At 46.0% G+C, this 18438-nt stretch overlaps 1 protein-coding gene across 7 annotated transcripts in view; it reads right to left on the bottom strand.

Moving 5' to 3' along the window:
* LOC310788195 (RNA binding protein fox-1 homolog 2-like) overlaps positions 1 to 18438 on the bottom strand; it is a gene marked incomplete at its 5' end in the record, with an annotated part of 66223 nt that overhangs the window by 29705 nt on the left and 18080 nt on the right. The window contains one exon of one of the 7 annotated variants that reach the window (XM_083649728.1): positions 17541 to 17645. The exons of 5 other annotated variants lie outside the window; for them this stretch is intronic. In XM_083649728.1, coding sequence (XP_083505854.1) covers positions 17541 to 17573 — 33 coding nt within the window. Of the gene's footprint in view, positions 1 to 5499; positions 5819 to 17540; positions 17646 to 18438 lie in introns of those variants that run through there. One more of the 7 variants, XM_083649729.1, reaches the window with a different exon arrangement.

Consider the following 18438-nt stretch of genomic DNA (forward strand, 5'->3'; position numbering starts at 1 on the left):
GAGCGAGAGGATGGATGGCCAGGGAGACGTGGCAAGAACGAACAAGTGTACACGGAGAAAGAGGAGGTGAAAAATGAAAATCCCATTCAGTTTGACAGTGGAGGTGAAACCGCACGAAAATTTCACGTCACACGATTATCGGCATTATGATCGCGGTATTTAAAATGTGCTGAAAATTATTTTAAATAAAGTACGATATATTCACTGAAATCATTTCAACAAGTTTTATATTGAAAACCATTGAAAATCAGAAAAGTCGGCGCACCTGCGTCTGGGAGACTGTTTGGCTAACTTTGGCTGATGATGGACAGTACCGGTATTTACCGTGTTTTTCTAAGCGCTGTAATCACGGTAACAATAATAACGGTAACACGGTTTTAATGGTAATTATTTGAGCCGGTAATAGTTACCATCAGAAATTCTACCGCGCTTTACCATTAAACCGCTAATCGTTTCATCTGTATTTGGCGGTTGGGATTAGCCTACTCTCCACAGGGCCCATAGCAGGTCAGGCAGGATGACACACACCATCCCAACACCATGAACCAGTGGCTGTGCCGTGGGCTGGATCTGGGCTGGGTGAGGCCTGGAGACACTCTGTCTCCAGACAACCTTTTTAATTAGACAGAGTAACTAAATGTGTTGCCGCAAAGCAAATTAGCTCTCTCTCCCTCTCTCCCTCTCTCCCTCTCTCTCTCTCTCTCTCTCTCTCTAATCCTGCAGCCTGACTTGCTCACTGCTCGGCTACTGCATCAACAACCTCACAGACAGACAGACAGTGAGTGGAAACAGCCAGGCGAGGTGAGGCTAAGCCCGCTGTGTGCAGACAGACAGCTTCTGGGGTCTGGGCCTGAGAGATACAGAAAGACTGGCGGCATAATCCACAAACAGGACGGAGGAATCTGGGAGAGTGGTCCTCGTCCACGCGCTCATTGTGGCCATGCTGAATGCATGTTGGGAAAGGATGTGTGAAAGCTGATTGTGTTCCGCATCCGCTACGGTTTCTGTGGACGGGTGATAAAAGCGGAGCCATCAGAAACCTGCATAAAAGAGACGAGAAGCCATTAGAATTCATTGGACAGGCCTTAGCCTTAGCACGCACGAGCTAGCTTAGCATGCACGAGCTAGCTTAGCATGCACGAGCTAGGTTCAATCAAAGACTAAAGTAAGTCTACTTGTTAGGACATGTGAGGCCATAAACATGCAGTAGCCTGTTAGTCTGTCTCTACAGGGCGTGTTCGTATAGCCATATCCCAGCCCAAGGCTGAGTCACACACACCACAACTGTTGGGGAGAGAGGGAGCTGGTGTGTGTGTGTGTGTGTGTGTGTGTGTGTGTGTGTGTGTGTGTGTGTGTGAGAGTGAGTGAGTGAGTGAGTGAGCGAGAGAGAGAGAGAGAGAGAAGGAAGGAAAGAGATGGAATGTAGCGAGTGCAACAAAGGGTAGAGGAGCAACAAACTGAAGAAGATTGTCAGAGCTTGTGGTTGGACAGAGCTGGTATGAGGTGTAATCATGTCATGAAGAAGAGGGTCAGAGCTTGTGGTTGGACAGAGCTGGTATGAGGTGTAATCATGTCATGAAGAAGAGGGTCAGAGCTTGTGGTTGGAGAGAGCTGGTATGAGGTGTACTCATGTCGTGAAGACGAGGGTCAGAGCTTGTGGTTGGACAGAGCTGGTATGAGGTGTAATCATGTCGTGGAGAAGAGGGTCAGAGCTTGTGGTTGGACAGAGCTGGTATGAGGTGTAATCATGTCGTGAAGAAGAGGGTCAGAGCTTGTGGTTGGACAGAGCTGGTATGAGGTGTAATCATGTCGTGAACAAGAGGGTCAGAGTTTGTGGTTGTACAGAGCTGGTATGAGGTGTAATCATGTCATGAAGAAGAGGGTCAGAGTTTGTGGTTGTACAGAGCTGGTATGAGGTGTAATCATGTCATGAAGAAGAGGGTCAGAGCTTGTTGTTGGACAGAGCTGGTATGAGGTGTAATCATGTCGTGAAGAAGAGGGTCAGAGCTTGTTGTTGGACAGAGCTGGTATGAGGTGTAATCATGTCATGAAGAAGAGGGTCAGAGCTTGTGGTTGGACAGAGCTGGTATGAGGTGTAATCATGTCATGAAGAAGAGGGTCAGAGCTTGTGGTTGGACAGAGCTGGTATGAGGTGTAATCATGTCGTGGAGAAGAGGGTCAGAGCTTGTGGTTGGACAGAGCTGGTATGAGGTGTAATCATGTCGTGAAGAAGAGGGTCAGAGCTTGTGGTTGGACAGAGCTGGTATGAGGTGTAATCATGTCGTGAACAAGAGGGTCAGAGTTTGTGGTTGTACAGAGCTGGTATGAGGTGTAATCATGTCATGAAGAAGAGGGTCAGAGTTTGTGGTTGTACAGAGCTGGTATGAGGTGTAATCATGTCATGAAGAAGAGGGTCAGAGCTTGTTGTTGGACAGAGCTGGTATGAGGTGTAATCATGTCGTGAAGAAGAGGGTCAGAGCTTGTTGTTGGACAGAGCTGGTATGAGGTGTAATCATGTCATGAAGAAGAGGGTCAGAGCTTGTGGTTGGACAGAGCTGGTATGAGGTGTAATCATGTCGTTCTATTACAGGAGTGCTCATCTTGACTCAGCAGGGGGGTTGCCTGAATGAGAATGTTGGTGACCTGCAGTCCGTTAGCAAGCATTCCCTACTCTGAGATGCTTCATCAATATGCATGCCACAGCCTGGTCACCTAGCTGATTTCGGAGGCTGCTTCGGGGCTCCAGATTGGATAGCAGAGAGATAATAAAATAAAATAAAATGGGTCCCAAAATTATCCTTGAGAAGCAGCTCGTGGTCTGACTATCATCATAGGAAGATTACAAGTCTGAAAAAGCTGTTTGTTTCTCCTGCATGCTTAGGTAACTCTTTGAATCAACTAGCCTAGATGTTGTTACATAAGCCTCCACAATAACCCACAGAATCACTCATGGGCAGAGAAAAAAGAAGAAGAAGATTTTTTTAGATGCTGTTATTTAGGTCCCTGTAGTAAAAGATTAAAAGAATGCTGCCTTAGTGTTTGTCGTCGCGTACAGTTTGTGATCTGTGCAGTATCATTTGAAAATAATGTATTACGTTTGTTTATTTATTTATATGGCCCTAATTCACTAGCATGTCTCGGATGTGTCTAGCTAGATCTAACTAAACAATAAACAAAACTGAACAAATATATACAAGACAAACATCGTATCCATCCACTGCTGAAAACACATGCATGAACAGAATGATGGATGGATGAATGAATGAATGAATGAAGGAAGGCTGGCACTGGAGAGCTGGGTAGCATTGGATAACACTGGGTGCAGGCAGGAGTACAGCAGTTTTAGTCCACACAGGCATTCCTGACACACTGACTACAGAGCAGCACTGCCCTAGAAGGTAGCATCATATAGTCATAAGGAGAGAGCGAGAGAGGAATAGTCATAAAGGAGAGAGCGAGAGAGGAATAGTCATAAAGGAGAGCGAGAGAGGAATAGTCATAAAGGAGAGAGCGAGAGAGGAATAGTCATAAAGGAGAGAGCGAGAGAGGAATAGTCATAAGGAGAGAGCGAGAGAGGAATAGTCATAAAGGAGAGAGCGAGAGAGGAATAGTCATAAAGGAGAGAGCGAGAGAGGAATAGTCATAAAGGAGAGAGCGAGAGAGGAATAGTCATAAAGGAGAGAGCGAGAGAGGAATAGTCATAAAGGAGAGAGCGAGAGAGGAATAGTCATAAGGAGAGAGCGAGAGAGGAATAGTCATAAGGAGAGAACGAGAGAGGAATAGTCATAAGGAGAGAACGAGAGAGGAATAGTCATAAGGAGAGAGCGAGAGAGGAATAGTCATAAGGAGAGAGCGAGAGATGAATAGTCATAAAGGAGAGAGCGAGAGAGGAATAGTCATAAGGAGAGAGCGAGAGAGGAATAGTCATAAAGGAGAGAGCGAGAGAGGAATAGTCATAAAGGAGAGAGCGAGAGAGGAATAGTCATAAGGAGAGAGCGAGAGAGGAATAGTCATAAAGGAGAGAGCGAGAGAGGAATAGTCATAAAGGAGAGAGCGAGAGAGGAATAGTCATAAAGGAGAGAGCGAGAGAGGAATAGTCATAAAGGAGAGAGCGAGAGAGGAATAGTCATAAAGGAGAGCGAGAGAGGAATAGTCATAAAGGAGAGAGCGAGAGAGGAATAGTCATAAAGGAGAGAGCGAGAGAGGAATAGTCATAAAGGAGAGAGCGAGAGAGGAATAGTCATAAAGGAGAGAGCGAGAGAGGAATAGTCATAAGGAGAGAGCGAGAGAGGAATAGCCATAAAGGAGAGAGCGAGAGAGGAATAGTCATAAGGAGAGAGCGAGAGAGGAATAGTCATAAAGGAGAGAGCGAGAGAGGAATAGTCATAAAGGAGAGAGCGAGAGAGGAATAGTCATAAAGGAGAGAGCGAGAGAGGAATAGTCATAAGGAGAGAGCGAGAGAGGAATAGTCATAAAGGAGAGAGCGAGAGAGGAATAGTCATAAGGAGAGAGCGAGAGAGGAATAGTCATAAGGAGAGAGCGAGAGAGGAATAGTCATAAAGGAGAGAGCGAGAGAGGAATAGTCATAAAGGAGAGAGCGAGAGAGGAATAGTCATAAAGGAGAGAGCGAGAGAGGAATAGTCATAAAGGAGAGAGCGAGAGAGGAATAGTCATAAAGGAGAGAGCGAGAGAGGAATAGTCATAAAGGAGAGAGCGAGAGAGGAATAGTCATAAAGGAGAGAACGAGAGAGGAATAGTCATAAAGGAGAGAGCGAGAGAGGAATAGTCATAAAGGAGAGAGCGAGAGAGGAATAGTCATAAGGAGAGAGCGAGAGAGGAATAGTCATAAAGGAGAGAGCGAGAGAGGAATAGTCATAAGGAGAGAGCGAGAGAGGAATAGTCATAAAGGAGAGAGCGAGAGAGGAATAGTCATAAAGGAGAGAGCGAGAGAGGAAAGCAGAAAGAAGGGAAAAAGAAAGGGGAGGGCTTAACGGGAGGAGAGAAGGGATTATGGAAAATAATGACACGCTCTGTTACAGTTATGTTTGGTCTCATCTTATCACAAACTTCGCAGACCAAATTTCCACACAGAGAGATAAGACAGAGCCTTGTCTTAATCCGTGGTACATTTAATGAGCCCGAGGCTCCGCATTAAAATGATATGAAAACTAAACGATCTGTCGAAAGCTGAAGACAGAACTAAACGATCTGACGAGAGCTGAAGACAGAACTAAACGATCTGACGAGAGCTGAAGACAGAACTAAACGATCTGATGAGAGCTGAAGACATAGCGTATCGAGTATCATCAGACAGCGTGCTTTCTTTTAAATCAACAGTCTGGTATTACCAAGCAAAAAAGGACCATCTGGTGTAGGACCTATTCATCCGTCCTGTTTCACTCTCGCTTTATGCATGCACACACACACACACACACGAGCACGCAAACACATACGCGCGCACACACACACACACACACAGCGGAAGCACAGTTGTGTTACCTGAGACACCATATGTTTTTCCATACACCGAGAGGATGAGGGGGAGGGAGAAGCCTTTTCACAGCAAACCTGTCAAGCGTGCGTCTGTGTCTGTCTGCCAGAAGCCCACCTTAGCCTAGCCAACCAGGTGAAGCGCACATCAGCGACAGAAAACACAGAAGAGATGGCTGAGGTGGTGATGCTACTGCAACTCAACGGACAGAGTTGGTTTAGGTTTACTCATCGATCACGCGGATTGATGAGAATTAGCTTATTTAAACTTAAACTATTGTCTGAAAAGTTGCCTGGCTCAAGATGAAAAATACTGTATTCAGCTTCTTCTCCCTCTGCAAACAGTCTCTTTTCCTTTCCTGTGGTTGGAGAAGTAAGTATGCCTCCCTCCTTTGGCCCCTCCTCTCTTGGTTCTGGCCTGCCACGCTTGATGAAAGCCAGAAGGATTTTTTCCCCCTTTTAAACCACCGACACCGCCCCCTCCAGTCACTCACAGCCTCTGCAGCACTGCGATGGCAATCAAAAGCACAGGCCGCAGCCCATCTCCTTATAAGGCCGCCTCTGTGCAGAAACTCCTGTCGCTACTTCCTGACTGTCAACCAATCAGGCTATGCCTCCCCTTCTTTAAAAAAAGAAAAAGTTACCGCAGTTAAAGTGATCATCTCTAAGATTCTTTGTTCTCTTGGGTGACACCTATGGCGATGAGTGGTAATTGCAGGTGAGATTCAAACAGTGTTGCATGTGACATTAGTCAGTTTGTTCATCCATAGTAACCACCTGTAATGCTAGCAGAGACTGGAAAAAAGCATCTTGTTATCCTACTTCACACAAGAGTTGTGGGGAACCTACAGTAACCTACAGAGTGAGTCTATTGTGTTAGCTCCGCCCACCCTGTGAACCTACAGTAACCTACAGAGTGAGTCTATTGTGTTAGCTCTGCCCACCCTGTGAACCTACAGTAACCTACAGAGTGAGTCTATTGTGTTAGCTCCGCCCACCCAGTGAACCTACAGTAACCTACAGAGTGAGTCTATTATGTTAGCTCCGCCCACCCTGTGAACCTACAGTAACCTACAGAGTGAGTCTATTGTGTTAGCTCCGCCCACCCTGTGAACCTACAGTAACCTACAGAGTGAGTCTATTGTGTTAGCTCCGCCCACCCAGTGAACCTACAGTAACCTACAGAGTGAGTCTATTGTGTTAGCTCCGCCCACCCTGTGAACCTACAGTAACCTACAGAGTGAGTCTATTGTGTTAGCTCCGCCCACCCTGTGAACCTACAGTAACCTACAGAGTGAGTCTATTGTGTTAGCTCCGCCCACCCTGTGAACCTACAGTAACCTACAGAGTGAGTCTATTGTGTTAGCTCCGCCCACCCTGTGTCACCACAGACACCAAGTTCATAAATGTTGCCATGCTGAAAATGCAAAGGCTTCCATCAATGGGCCATAGGCTCAATCACCATTGTGTTAACTCACTATCAGACATTTATTTACACGAAAATCTTCATGTCATATATAATAATATATAATAATCTGGGAACATCAATTTTAAAACCTCTTAGTTTGGAGTCTAAAATGAGTCACAGAGATGCACCACACAACTCAAGCAATGGCCATTTGTTAAAAATAACGAGGCAAAAGATGGGGACATTTTTTTCTCAAGTTCTCCCTGAAATCAGGGGGATACATGTCATGATTTGTGCCAACAACCGGGATCCCATCTGCCTTAATTAATCCCTCCTCAACTGCGGAGAGCCAGGCTAACACGAAGCAGTCTGTCAGAGAGCCAGCCTAACACGAAGCAGTCTGTCAGAGAGCCAGCCTAACACGAAGCAGTCTGTCAGAGAGCCAGCCTAACACGAAGCAGTCTGTCAAAGTCAGCGACTATGGAGCCCTGCTGAGACCTGTGACATACAGCTTGTCTCAATGACAGTCCAGATCACCATCACCGTCATCACACTGACAGCCCTTTCTCTACAAATCACAATCACTCATCAACAAGAACAATGTACAAGACAGGAGCCTGTCTTTGGATTAACCAGAGATGGACGCTCAACAACCTCAACGAGCTCACTAGCCTAAGGCCAGAAATGGAGGGCAATGGAGAAGACATGGCGTTGGCAAGAAAATAGTCCTGTCAGGAGTCAGGATGTCTCAAATGTTTTAGACAGTTTAGGTAACAACTTAACTTCTCATAAATAGGGTTTCAGTATTGAGCTGACACTGAATTTGTTTCAAATAGCCTCAAAACACCTTTAATCTGTTTCCTCCCCTCCACCTGCATCTTCCCTTCACAAAGGCTCCTCCCCTTTACCTGCATCTTCTCTTCACAAAGGCTCCTCCCTTTTACCTGCATCTTCCATTCACAAAGGCTCCTCCCCTTTACCTGCATCTTCCATTCACAAAGGCTCCTCCCCTCCACCTGCATCTTCCCTTCACAAAGGCTCCTCCCCTTTACCTGCATCTTCTCTTCACAAAGGCTCCTCCCTTTTACCTGCATCTTCTCTTCACAAAGGCTCCTCCCCTTTACCTGCATCTTCTCTTCACAAAGGCTCCTCCCTTTTACCTGTATCTTCTCTTCACAAAGGCTCCTCCCTTTTACCTGTATCTTCTCTTCACAAAGGCTCCTCCCTTTTACCTGTATCTTCTCTTCACAAAGGCTCCTCCCTTTTACCTGTATCTTCTCTTCACAAAGGCTCCTCCCTTTTACCTGTATCTTCTCTTCACAAAGGCTCCTCCCTTTTACCTGTATCTTCTCTTCACAAAGGCTCCTCCCTTTTACCTGTATCTTCTCTTCACAAAGGCTCCTCCCCTCCACCTGCATCTTCTCTTCACAAAGGCTCCTCCCCTCCACCTGCATCTTCCCTTCACAAAGGCTCCTCCCCTTTACCTGCATCTTCTCTTCACAAAGGCTCCTCCCTTTTACCTGCATCTTCCATTCACAAAGGCTCCTCCCCTTTACCTGCATCTTCCATTCACAAAGGCTCCTCCCCTCCACCTGCATCTTCCCTTCACAAAGGCTCCTCCCCTTTACCTGCATCTTCTCTTCACAAAGGCTCCTCCCTTTTACCTGCATCTTCTCTTCACAAAGGCTCCTCCCCTTTACCTGCATCTTCTCTTCACAAAGGCTCCTCCCTTTTACCTGTATCTTCTCTTCACAAAGGCTCCTCCCTTTTACCTGTATCTTCTCTTCACAAAGGCTCCTCCCTTTTACCTGTATCTTCTCTTCACAAAGGCTCCTCCCTTTTACCTGTATCTTCTCTTCACAAAGGCTCCTCCCTTTTACCTGCATCTTCTCTTCACAAAGGCTCCTCCCCTCCACCTGCATCTTCCCTTCACAAAGGCTCCTCCCCTTTACCTGCATCTTCTCTTCACAAAGGCTCCTCCCCTTTACCTGCATCTTCTCTTCACAAAGGCTCCTCCCTTTTACCTGTATCTTCTCTTCACAAAGGCTCCTCCCTTTTACCTGTATCTTCTCTTCACAAAGGCTCCTCCCTTTTACCTGTATCTTCTCTTCACAAAGGCTCCTCCCTTTTACCTGCATCTTCTCTTCACAAAGGCTCCTCCCTTTTACCTGTATCTTCCCTTATCCCAATACGGCGCACATCACCGTATTGCATGGAGGCTCCATACACAAAGTGAAGGGCATTTCATTATGCACCTCAGATCATTTAGCCTATATTTAAATAGGAAAGCACAAAAAATGTGGACCAAAGCAGCTCAGCAGGCAAAATAGAATACAAGGCAAAAAAGGAGCTACTTGGAGTTTGAAGAGAATATATTATTGAATTAGAAGTAATTGTATCTGCATACTGCAAAGAGTTACAAACCAGAATACATCTTCAATTAGATACGGGCAAACACAAAAACGCAACGCATTTCAACCGTTGGTCTTCGTGAGGCTGTCAACATCCAGGGATTGGACATCTAGGTGGTAGGAGCGTAGAAATACCTGGGCGGGTGTTCACCTCAACAATAAACTGGACTGGTCAAATAACACAGATGTCCTGTACAAGACGGGCCAAAGTCATCTTCATCTCCTGAGGAGACTGAGGTGCTTTGGAGCGTGCAGGTCTGTGTTAAGAACATTCTATGACACTGTATTGGCATCTGCGATGTTCCATGCAGTGGTCTGCTGGGGAGGCGGGAGCACTGAGGGGCACAGAACAAGACTGAACAGACTGATGAGGAAGGCCAGCTCTGTCCTCCTGGGCTCCATAGAGGAGGTGGGTGAGAGGAGGATGCTAGCCAAGCTGTTCACCCATGGTGTAAGAAGGAGCGCTACCACCGCTCCTATGTCCCTACGGCAGTTAGACTCAATAGTAGGGGTGTCACAATATATCGTCCCACGAAATTTCGCGATAGTAAAACGTCACGATATGTATCGTTGAGATGAAATCTCATATCGCAAAAAAAAAAAAAAAAAAAAAAAAAAAAAACATTTTTTTTTTTTCTTCCAAAAAATAGACTAAGAAACGTCTTTGTTTGTTGAAGTTCAATGTGTGGAAAGTAGTTCAGTTGAACAAGTCTCTGAAGAGACACATGAGAAGTTATACAGGAGAGAAACCATTCAATTGAGTTTCTGGCAAAACTGTTTACTTGACAGGAAAAACTGAAGATGCATAAAAAATAGATTAAGAAAAGTCTTGTTGTTTGAGTTTGAAGAAAAACTGAAGATGCATAATGAGAATTTATACTGCTGAGAAACCTTTTAGTTCAAAGTAAATCTAAGTGACGGTGTAACTCATTCTATTTCAAGATAAGCCTTATCTCCAATCTCATGTTTTTTCTAGTTGTTATTGTAATAACAATTTCCCACAACAGCATGTTTTGTATTTGTGCATTTCAAATAAAATACTACTTTTCCAGTCATATATTGTCATTATTCAAGTTTAAAAAAATATTGTTAAAATCGTATCGTATCGTATCGTTATCGTCAACCCAGTATCGTGATACGTATCGTATCGTGAACTGAGTGTATCGTGACACCCCTACTCAATAGCACCCAATAGCACAACACAATGTAGCACTGTTGTTGAGTCTCTGCTATTATTATTATTCTATTAATATTATTGCTATCACTGTTACAATCAATCACTCACCACTTGCACTACATATCTCAGGTTAGAACATATTTATCATATTTATATGTATCATATACAATGCAATCTACACTGTAATTTATAATGTGCAATATACTATAGTGTTTTCTTTGTCCTCCCCCCCTCTCCCATTTTATATGGTGCAACTTGTGGTCACAACATTTTCAGTATTTTAGTGTGTTTAGTATTAGTGTATATATATCTTGTTTATTTATTATTTTAGTTCTTTAATGTTGTGTCACTCTTCTACTTGTCTTTGAGCTGCTGTAATGAGTCAATTTCCCACATGTGGGATTAGTAAAGTCTATCGTATCTTATCTAACAAGTACATTCAATTCAACCCAATGGGAATGATGGTACCAAGGGAGTGACTCCAATAGTCTCCAATCTGAAGGAGGATTTGGTCTGCTGTCTCTGTTACCACCTCTCCGTGGCATATTCACATATTCACTGTATGTCACCACCACTTTTACTACTTTATTACTCTCATTTAGCTTTTCTGTAACCTTTTGTGCTTTTTGAGAAATTGCAGTTGAAGTCTGATACTTGTCTCAACCTTTATAATGGAGCCGAGATAGAGCAGTGATGCGACTCATAATTCACTCTAGCTGCTGTACAGTCTCCACTTTTATACTAAAGTCACACATTTAAAACTGTGACAGTTCACACAACTTTAACACTCCATAATGTATGATATATATCAAACCCTTCAGCTACTTCTGCTCTCACTCACTATGTTCAAATATAAGTCATGCGATGTCTCGTTTTGGAGATATTTATGTTTGTTTGCCTCTAGTGTTCCAATCTATTTCCAATTGCGCCGCAAATAGAGGGCATCAAATTGGGCATCAAGATGGCGGCCACAAGAAGAACATTTGCACAACGCAAGAGGTGTCGGAATTTAGCCAGCGGCAAAAACGCCAGCAAGAAATCTCAGAATGCCCCTAAAAACCAAGATCCAGGGGCAAAAATTGCCCCAAAGATTTATATAAGTTTCTTTTCATTCAATTAATTTAATTTCCATCTGTAATACACACTCAACACCTGCAAGCTGGTTGCCAGAAGGAGATGACGATGAAGAACACACTAACACAAACAGTGCGCTGTTGTTCACACTACGCTTTAGCAACTTTATGCACTACTTTTTTTTAAGTGCCCCCAAAATTGTGTAAATGCCCCCATTTTTTAGACCGTGGGGGCAAAATTTGCCGCCAAATATTCTTTTTAATTTCCTGCACTAGTTAGGGCTTTGACCTGAGGCATGTGCGGTGTCTCATGTGTTACGGTATGACTGCCTCTGCAGCAGCACTGTTGTGCACTGCTGCTCACTGTCGTCAGGATTACTTTAATAACTCTTGAGCTTTACGGGAAGTTTTGGTTTCACTAGACTTCAAAACCTAATGCCAACACTGTCTGACATTTACATTTAAGGGATTTACCTGATCTTTTATCCAGATTATCCAGGACCTTTTATTATGCGGGCTCTCTTTCGAATACGCTTAAAGTCCTAGGTCAGGATCAATCCATACAGCCAGCCCAGTACTAAGGAGGGCAACAATCAAAGGGAATGTGAATCTACAAATGTTGCCAGAGCAGCACTTCAGACTTTTTAAAAAGCATACTGCCAGTGTTGCCAACTTGGCAACGTAGTGATTTTTCAAACGGCCCCGACAACTTTATATATAAAGAGCGACTAGCGACAAATCGGTAAATTGGTGCGGCTAATGCCGGTTTGCTCTACTTGCTCGCTCCAGAGAGGTCTGATGATCACACACAGCAGAGCCCCCCTCCCTCTGCTGAGAGCACTTGTCCACTTGTAATTGTTTACTATTCTACCTCATGAGATAACGAACGACGAATGCAATCTTTTCTCTTTGGGTAGGTGCATTATACTATCGCATCCTCCCTCTATTATGTGATGCTGATTTGAGTGAGAGAGTATTTTACTTTTGCTCACTTTTATACCATTGAATATGTTTACCTTTTTATTGTGTAGTGTGCAATTATCACATCTTGCAGTGTTATCACTGTGATTTTAGTGTAATACTGATCCTGTTTGCACTTAGTGTCTCTGTGTAAATCTGTTTGCTTTGGTTTGTGTGGTTTGTTTGTAATGTTGTGATGTGACTCTGAGCACTTTATGCCCACGACAGAATCCCCCTAGGGGACAATAACGTTATCTCATCTCATCTCATCATCAATTGTTACCGGCGCACGCTGAAACCGGGCGGAGTCAGCACCTAATATTAAAATGGGCTACGCCGCGGCATGCATAACAAGTGTGCAGCCTTATATGTTGATATGCAAATGATCATGTGATGTCATCTGGCGACTTTCTGAGCAGCCAATAGCTACTTTCCGTGGGAAAAGAGTTGGCAACGCTGCATACGGCTGCCCTGGTACTCCACCCACAAGAAGAATAGTCTGGAAAATCCGACACTGCTCATTCTGAATAGGTGCAGCAAAACGGGGGAGTTTGTACAGTTTTACCATCATCTTGGGAGAGCGAGTTCAAATTTACAACCCAGTGGCAGATTGAAGCCAGTGATTTACTGCAGTAGGCTATGGTGCAACGTGTGCAGAGGCAGTGCAGAGCCACCAATGCTGTTACCAAGCCAAAGAGCGTATAGTGTGGGGAGATGAGAAGGCAGAGCAGAGCCACCAATGCTGTTACCAAGCCAAAGAGCGTATAGTGTGGGGAGATGAGGAGGCACTGCATACATTGAAGACTGCACTGCACCACAACTGTGCATTATGTCACTCCAATCTGTTTGTGTGTGTGTTTGTGTGTGTGTGTGTGTGTGTGTGTGTGTGTGTGTGTGTGTGTGTGTGTGTGTGTGTGTGTGTGTGTGTGTAAAATAACATACGGGGAGGGTGTCTTCACACCTCAACAGCCTGCATGGGCCCTGGGGCAGTGGCAGTCTGGTGGTATTAGGTTAGGCTAGATGGGCAGTGTGAGAATAGTTAACCAGTTAATCCTGAGGTAGACAAGTGTCACACAGTGCATTAGGCCTCCAATACTGCCTACTCTGCACTCTGGCTTTGTGCTAAATGCGCAGTAACAGGTGAGAGACTCTGTGTGTGTGTGTGTGTGTGTGTGTGTGTGTTTATGTGTATTTTGTTGTTCCGTGACATGGGGGTGGAGGGATGGGGGCGTTGTAGTGTACTGGGTATTACCTGTCACGTTCGTATGTGCGCAGCTACACACACAAACAAAGAAATATCCATAACCCTGCCAGGTTAGCACTTTGCGGTAGTGCTAAATATACCGTAACAACTCAAACGGAATGTGTTTGTGTGTTAATGTGTGCGATTTTGCTGTACCTTGACGCGCGCGCGGGGGCTGGGGATGTGTGGTGTAGCGTAGTGCGTAGTAGCCGTCGCTTATGCGAGTGCTGCTATGCACACAAATAATGAAACACCCATAATCCTGCCAAGTTAGCACTTTGGGCTAGTGCTAAATGTGCAGTAACAAGCAGGATGGAGCATGCATCTGTGTCCCTTTCTCATATTCGTGCAGACAGCCCCCCACACACACACACACACACACACACACACACACACACACACACACACACACACACACACACACACACACACACACACACACACACACACACACACACACACACACACACACACACACACACACACACACAACCCTGAGGGCAAAAGGCTTGGGTGGGGTTCTCTTGCACATTCCTTCAGCCCTGTCCTCCTCTGGTGGCTCACCACCAAGCAGAGACGTGTGTTGATCATCTGGAAGCTGGAACCTAAATACACAGATGCCACTCACTGCCTCACACCCTGCCAGTCATCCTGCCACTCAGTCCAGCAGCACCTTGGCTTGACGCCTTCTCTCACTGGCTTAGCACTAAGCAGGTGCATTGAGCTTTATTTCAGGTTCAACGTCAAAATGTCACCATATAGCTACACTGTAGGTGGCAGCTTAGGTGTCGGCTTAGCCTGCAGACAGTGTGGGAATTTAGCCAGGGGCAAGGGCCAAAAAAGCCCCCAAAAAATCTCAGGATGCCCCTAAAAAACAAAAATTGACCCCAATATTTTTTATCATTTTATTTTTGATTCAATTAATTTAATTCCCATGTCTAATACACACTCAGCACCTGCAAGCTGGTTGACAGAAGACGATGATGAAGAACACATTCACACAAACAGCGCTGTTGTTCACACTACGCTTTTGCAACTTTATACACTAATTAATGACTATTTTTTAAAGTGCCCCCAAAATGTTGTAAATGCCCTCAGTTTTTAGAGAGTGGGGGTTAAAAGTTGCCCCAAATATTTTTGACATTTCCTACACGGCCTGCAGAGCCGTCTTGCGTGCACCACCCCCAAAAATGTAACCCTGCAGGAGTGCAGGTAGGGGCAACACAAGAGCACAAGAGCCCAACTTGGTCTGGTGAGCTGCTCTGCTTTTTATCTTTGTTAGCACAGAAGTCATAAAAGCTGAATAATAATAATCCAAACTAACTAGTGGTGCCATCTTGTGTTTGTGCCAGTCCACACGCAGCAGAAGCAGCAGCACAGGACTATGAAATGCATGCGCCACTGGAGCAGTGCAAGCCAGCTGCAGTGTCAGTGTGAACGCTAAAGTCTACTTCAGCCTCAGAGGGATGATGTAACATCTCCTCTGTATCAGAGAGCTGGGGCTAAGGAGGGGGGGAAGTGTGCTAGATGCCCACTAAAGACTCAACCACACATATTTAGACCGTTGGTGAACCAGATTTGGTATTTTTGTTGGACTGTAAAACAATAATAATAATAACAATCTCCCACTCTCCCTGCTGCGACGATGCTAGTTCAATTTGGACATATTATTTGGCTGCCTGGAACGTCAGCAGCAGACTGTAAAACGGTACAACGTTTTAACGCATAAAGAGAAAGTGGTCGTTGCAACACTAAGGATTTCACTGTAGCCCTTTTATCCATATAGACAGCCTATTCTATACAAACGTGTGACCCCAAACACAGAGGTGTCAACATGGAGCACAGTCACACTAACCTAACAGAGGACAGAGGTGACAGGCCAGTGGCGCGTGTCACCTTTAAAACGCATTCGCACATGGAACGTCGCCCCTCTCTCCCTTTCTACCTGCTGACCCCATCCTCCCCATTTGGCGTCATTCTCTTTGAAGAGGAAGAACGTGTTTGGCTAACAGCTGCTCTGGCCTGCGGGGAGAGGAGAACAGAGGAGCGAGAAGGAGGGAGAGAGAGAGAGAGAGAGAGAGAGAGAGAGGGGGAGAGAGAGAGAGAAAGCGAGAGAGAGAGAGAGAGAGAGAGAGAGAGAGAGAGAGGGGGAGAGAGAGAGAGAGAGAGAGGGGGAGATCTCACCAGGGAAAGACAGAAATGTGAGTGCAGGAGTTTTAGGAGGTCTTGTGGGCGAGTCCACCCGTGGCTAACTGACCAATCAACTCCAAGACCACAGAAGTTCACAGCCTTGACCTGCGTGTGCGTGTGGTGTCGTTGCAGCAGACAGCAGCGTTGTAGCGTGCTAGCAACTATGTGTGTTCTCCCTTGCACCAGTAGAAATACGAGTAGTACTCATAGTAACAACTGTGTGTGTGTGTGTGTGTGTGTGTGTGTGTGTGTGTGTGTGTGTGTGTGTGTGTGTGTGTGTGTGTGTGTGTGTGTGTGTGTGTGTGTGCGTGTGTGTCTACAGTAACAACTGTGCTTCGGCACCTGTCTCTCTCAATCCAGGGAGAGATGGAGGAGACTAAACAGCACCGACAGCTGGGACGACGACAGAGACTTGCTCAACAAAATCATAATTCTCCACCCCCTCATGCCAACACATGACATGAGACACACAGACACATGCACACGCGCACACACACACACACACACACACACACACACATGCGTCTCAAATGTAACATGGCGTTCTTCTGTGCAGTCAGCATGGCAGCAGCATGCAGCGCCGGGGCCAGCACACAGGCTCCCACGCACACGCCAACACAGGCCATCTAAGACCCCAGCAGGGGTTCGGTAGCTAGCTAAAGAAATATTGAGATTGTGGAATGGTAATTTTTGTATTTAATTTTCATTGAAAAATATATGGATATATATATATATATAATTATGTAATTTTATGTATTATGTAATACATAAAATAATTATGTAATTTTTTACTGGGGTCTGTGTACCAAACACGCATGTTCCCGTCATGTCTGGAGAATATGATTTGTAGGCCGGGGCATCTCATAGCAGCTCCTGCTATTTGGATTTTATGACCCTGCCCCCCCAAACCCCCCCGCACCCGCAACCTTTAGGCCCCCTCAGGAAGCCAGGACCAGGGAGCAAGGCATGCCAGAACAGAGCCAGAGAACACCTCTCATCCTCAGGCTGTCTCTCAGCTGAAGCAGCACAGACACACCCACCATATGCTAAGCCTAGCATTGATAGCATAGAACATCTGCTGTATAAACATTGTATGCTAACAGCGTTAACTATTACACTACAGTCATAGCAGCAACACACACACACACTCATTTCCAGCGCATGTGAACTCCTGCGCACCATGTGACACCGTGTGTACGTTGTCACCGCTGCACCAATGGCAGCCGGACAAGAGGCTGTCACCGTGCGTTTATGGTCCTGGGCCGTTAAAGTGACGTTGATTGCTCAAAGGCGTCTGGCAGCGACGAGTTAAAAGTCAAAGAGCCGAGCTGCAGGGACAAGCCCTGCTGTTAGCCTGACGCCCTGCCAACTATCTGACAGAGGCCTCACCTGGGCCAAGATACCACAATCAATCACAACAAAGCCCACAGTCACACGCTGCACTCATCCAACGCCACAATTACACACTCAAAATCATTATTGATCGCTGTCGTTTCCTAAAGTCCTCCTCGCCATTGTGAGCGTGTGCAGAGAGAGAGAGAGCTGTTTACAGGAAGAAGAAGGAGAAGAGAAAAGGCTGTGAACTTACCGCCAGCACTGCAGGGTAGTACAGCCCCATCATCGTCTGTCCTAGAGGAAGAACTGCTGACGAGCTCGCTCGCCCCTTTCCCTGGTCTCTCCTCCTCTCCCCCCGTGTGTCTCTCTCTCTCTCTCTCTCTCTCTCTCTCTCCTCCTACTCCTCCTCTTCTTCTCCTCTCTGCCCGTGCTCTGCGACCATGAGCTGTCGAGCGCTTCAGTCCGCCACTCTCGCACACAATTCAAATTCTCCCTCGTTCACTCCCTCTTCCTCCTCCTCCCTTTCGTCGACGCGCCTACACCCCTTCCACTTCTCCACCACGCAAGCCTTGTGTCTCTCTCTCTCTCTCTCTCTCTCTCTCTCTCTCTCTCTCTCTCTCTCTCTCTCTCTCTCTCTCTCTCTCCTCTCTCTCTGCTCCGCTGATCCCCGCTGGGCCTTTCTCTCGCTCTGGTCCTGACAGCCCTGAGCCTCTCTGGTCTCTCCTCCTCCTCTCTCTCTCTCTCTCTCTCTCTCTCTCTGTCTCTGTCTACTCTTGCTCTGCGTCTGTCATTCACGCGCTGGCGTTACCCGTCCTGCTGCTCCTCATGTTCCCTCCCCTCTTTCAAACTTTCCCTCCCTCTCTCAGGCTCGGTCCCTCCTCTCCATCAAAGCATCCCTCCGTACATCTATCAGTCTACTGCGTCCCATCCGCTCCTATCTGTGCGTGGACGTGGAGGTCTGCCGAGAGCTGCTGCTGCTGCTGCTGCTGCTGCTGCTGGTGCTGTCGTCTCAACGCGCTGGAGGAAGAGCAGCGAGAGGAAGGGAGAAGAAGCAGTCTTCTCTGCAGGCGCTGGCTGGCTGGAAGTACAGAACACTAACGCTTCCCCCACTGCATTGCAGCTCTTTTTCTTATCATTTATTTATTGCGTGG

This window comes from Poromitra crassiceps, assembly GCF_964638095.1.
Source record: "Poromitra crassiceps genome assembly, chromosome: 13".
Classification (NCBI taxonomy): domain Eukaryota; kingdom Metazoa; phylum Chordata; class Actinopteri; order Beryciformes; family Melamphaidae; genus Poromitra; species Poromitra crassiceps.